The sequence below is a fragment of the Paracoccidioides brasiliensis genome (assembly GCF_000150735.1).
Source record: "Paracoccidioides brasiliensis Pb18 unplaced genomic scaffold supercont2.2, whole genome shotgun sequence".
In the NCBI taxonomy this organism is placed as follows: domain Eukaryota; kingdom Fungi; phylum Ascomycota; class Eurotiomycetes; order Onygenales; family Ajellomycetaceae; genus Paracoccidioides; species Paracoccidioides brasiliensis.
This window is the reverse complement of record NW_011371359.1, coordinates 2,936,802-2,940,963: the sequence shown is the minus strand read 5'-3', so window position 1 is coordinate 2,940,963 and position 4,162 is coordinate 2,936,802. Positions and strand designations below refer to the sequence as shown.

At 32.1% G+C, this 4,162-nt stretch overlaps 1 protein-coding gene across 1 annotated transcript in view; it reads left to right on the top strand.

Annotated features, from left to right (window-relative positions):
• Positions 1-1,325, top strand: part of PADG_11376 (uncharacterized protein) — a gene marked incomplete at both ends in the record, with an annotated part of 1,690 nt that extends 365 nt beyond the window's left edge. The window contains 6 exons of the mRNA XM_010759625.1: positions 13-274; positions 345-381; positions 486-631; positions 713-863; positions 952-1,237; positions 1,311-1,325. Coding sequence (XP_010757927.1) covers positions 13-274; positions 345-381; positions 486-631; positions 713-863; positions 952-1,237; positions 1,311-1,325 — 897 coding nt within the window. The remainder of the gene's footprint in view (positions 1-12; positions 275-344; positions 382-485; positions 632-712; positions 864-951; positions 1,238-1,310) is intronic.
• Positions 1,326-4,162: the final 2,837 nt, after the last annotated feature.

Sequence of the window (4,162 nt, the reverse complement as noted above, 5' to 3'; positions counted from 1 at the left end):
GCTCGTATGTAGATGGTTCACTGTAAACATGGGCACTGGCATAGTCTCAATTCTCCTATTTGGCCTCCCATACAACGGAACATGGCTTTACTGGATATCTGTCTGCATTTTCGTGCTCAACCTACTCTTGTTCTCATCCTTTTTGACCATCTCGATCCTGCGGTACACCCTCTGGCCAGAAATTTGGCATGTGATGCTCAAGCATCCTTTTCAGTCGTTATTCATTGGGACATTTCCAATGGGGTTCGCTACCATCGTGATAATGATAGCTTTGGTATGTGTGCCTGCATGGGGGCAATGGGTGCAAGTAGTCGTGTGGGCACTATGGATAGCTGATGCTATAGTTGCCACTATATGTGCCATTTACTTCCCTTTCCTTTTGTAAGTATATACCAGATTCATGGTGTTGTTATTCTTTTCTTTTCTTTTCTTTTCTTTTCTTTCTGGAAAGGTCAGGTTTATTTTCTCCGGCTAATAGAGAGCAGGATGATGCCTGAAAAGCCGTCGGAATTGACCTCGATGTCGGCGGCATGGCTGTTGCCCGTTGTTAGTACAATCGTTGCAGCAGCCGCAGGTGCGGTAGTGGCAGAGACCCTACCGTCTCCACAACTTAGTCTTTGGACAATAATAGGTTCGTTCAGCTACATCCCTTCTTTGAAAATGTTGTGATTTTCAGAAGTGGCTATGACTGACACTGGTATGTATATTTTAGCTTCGTATATTCTCTGGGGACTTGGATTGTCATTCTCAATCATAATTCTAGGAGTCTATTTTGGGAGGCTGGCATTATATAGGTTGCCTCCAAAGTCCATAATCCTTAGCACCTGCATTCCACTTGGGCCAATGGGCCAGGGAGGCTTTGTGTAAGAATGCTCCAGACCGTTCCTTGTTTACTGTACCTGTTGGGGCTCCCTTATTCATCGACGTATATGAAAGCTAATCTGGCCTCAGGATCCTGAAACTTGGCGCAGGCGCTCGGAAATTCTTCCCAATAAATAATACTCTTGATCCAGCTGCCGGTAATGTATTTTACTCGGTAGGGTTTTTGATTGCCTTGATTCTTTGGGGGTTTGGGCTCCTATGGTTGTGCCATGCAATCTTGGCTATTGCTAGTCACAAGAGACTTCCATTTTCAATGGGATGGTGGAGTTCCATATTCCCCCTTGGTGTCTTTGCCAATTGCACGATACAGATGTCGAAAGAAATGCCATCTCAGTTTTTCAAAGTCCTTAGCACGGTAAGGATCATCTGTTTGATCAAGCTACCATCGGACAAGGATTGGATTCTGCTGACATTTTTATAGATTTTAGCGCTCTGCGTTGTGATTTTGTGGATAATTGTCTCTCTGGGGACTATCAGGGGGGTTATATCTGGGAATATCATTTACGCGCCATGTCTTAGTGACTTGCGGGTAAAAAGGAAGAAAAGGAGAATATTCAAATCGTCTTGATTATCGCTAAATCGTCAATACGCTAATATGTATAAATTATTAAATCTTAAAATATAAAGAACTATTAGTTAGCTAAATAATTGAGATTAGTGAAAATGATTAAATCACAGATAAACTAAGTATAATCTGGTCTAAGAAGAATTTTGAGAAGTATATCAAAGCTTATATAATTAATAGATATAGCTAACTAGTTAACTAACTAGACTATTACTTATTAATGAATATAATAATCACAATATATTTGAATTTGATCAGTGCTGCATATCAGTACTGCATATAGAAATCTATTATATCTCTATATATATCAGCTTATTTATATTATCTTTTATAGTTATTAGATGTAAGCTGCTTTAACTTTTAGAATAACTAATATAGACAAAAAGTTGAGAATTATATGAAAATAGAAATCAATTGTATTAACAAGAAAAATTTTCTAACACTATATTCTGCAGTTAGAAAAAGGCCTTCAAGAACTCTATTATTAAAAATGAATTTAAAAACATAAGTCTAGAGCTATATGAGGTGAATAAAATCCTTATAGATCTACATACTTAGCTTCATACTTCTACTCTTTTAGACACTTCTTATAAATATAAGTTATTTTATACTCTTCATGTCTAAGAAGAATGTGAGATACTTAGAACTTTAAAGTAGCAAGATTAAACAGTGTATGAAGTTATCATTCAGTTCAATCAATCAATCAGTTAATCAACTGATTAAAAAATACCAGCTGATTATACATAGTGCTGCTATCTTAGCAAAGAGAAATAAGAAGCTAAGAGCTATAGTTGAAAAGAAAAAGTGTAAAAAGAAGCAAGCTCATACATTTGTAGCTCAAAATGAAGCTTTAACAGCTGAGAAAGAAATAGCTAGAGCTCAAGCAATTGATCAAACTGTACATAATAAAATAGAGAATTTGAACTAGTCATCTAGAAAGTAAGCTTTACCACACTGCAGTGAGTGTAATCAAATTGATCACACTGCTAGAATTTGTTAATAGATCTAAGAAATAGATCTATATATCTTATATAAGAAATTTTAGTTTGATAATTACTTAATTTCATAATATGACTAAGTTTGAGATAAAAGACTATTTCTAATACTATCTACTCAGTGATAGATTACATTATAAGATCTAAATTAGTTAGTTAACTAACTAGTTAGTTAATTATTTTTAAATTATATATATAAAGATGTGGAACAAAAGTAATAACTTACAGTATTATTATCTGATGAATTATAAATATTAATTATCTTATCTAATTTATATAAAATAGAAAGTAGCTTTAATATTTAAATAAATAAACACTTTATACTCTGTTTTTAATCTCTTAATTCTTATCTCAATAGTTTATCTCATTTTTAAAAATTATTTCAGTTTTAAAAAAACCTTATATAATAGAAATATTTATCAATAATTAAAATAAATAAAAGAAATTTACTGAGATTTTAATATATAATTTGAGTATTTCTCATATCAATATTTAGAGAAATCTACATAAAAATAGCTTTGCAATTATTAAATCTACTTGAAAGTTTGATCAAACTAAAGCTGCAAAATAAAAAAGATTTAATTTATATTTGATTACAAGAATTAAACCCTGAAAAAATTAAAAATATTGTTTGAAAAGATGAAATATCTATAGTTTTTAATTATTAATATAGTATTTACAAGTATAAAGAAAAATCTAATAGGCTGAAAATTCAATCTGTATATAGTGAAAATTTAAGTATGTTAATAAATTTATATGTTAAAAATCTTTTTTATATATTAAGAAAAATTTTTATTATATTTAAATAGAAAAGATTATAGCTAAGAAGTAGATTCAAAAGAATTTAAATAAAAAAACAAATATAAAAAGTTTGATTATAAAAAAAATTAAAAATTTAATATATAGATATAAAAAATAAAATCTTATTAAAGTAAAATTTTAAACAGAGATTCTATTTAAAGATTTACTTAAAAAAATTACAAATTTATATACAAAAATAATAATAAAGTAAATTAATATAGATATTAAAAGATTTAAATAAATTTCTTTTAATATAATAGTAAAAATCTCTTTTACTTAAATAGTAGTATATTTTATTATAATAACTAATTCTTCTCTTGTTTTTTTTATTAAAATATTCTTATTTTAAAGTATATTTTTTTGTAAAAAAATATTTAAAGAATTAGTTAAATATTATTATTCTAGAGAATAAAGTATTCTACAACAGTTAGAAAAGCTTTTTGTAAATAAAAAACTTTAAAAGAAGCTTAATTAAAAATATAAAAATAGTTGTTATAGTGTTAGGCTCAGCGCCCGACCGAGCCCGACCGAGGCCCGGTGCCCGGTTAGACTCGACGTCGGATTAAGCTCGGCGCCCGATTAGGCCAAAATATTCTCACGTGATCAAACGACCATGCGGGTGGTTATAACCCGGGCAGGCCTCAGCACCTCTTTCATCCCATCAAGCTTAGTATTTCGTTATATAGCAGTTAGCAACGCAGAGAGTTTCCTTCTTATGCAGCTCGCATTCGCTCCCTAACATAATACTAAGCTTGATGGGATGAAAGAGGTGCTGGGGCCTCCCCGGGTTATAACCACCCGCATGGTCGTTTGATCACGTGAGAATATTTTGGCCTAATCGGGCGCCGAGCTTAATCCGACGTCGAGTCTAACCGGGCACCGGGCCTCGGTCGGGCTCGGTCGGGCGCTGAGCCTAACA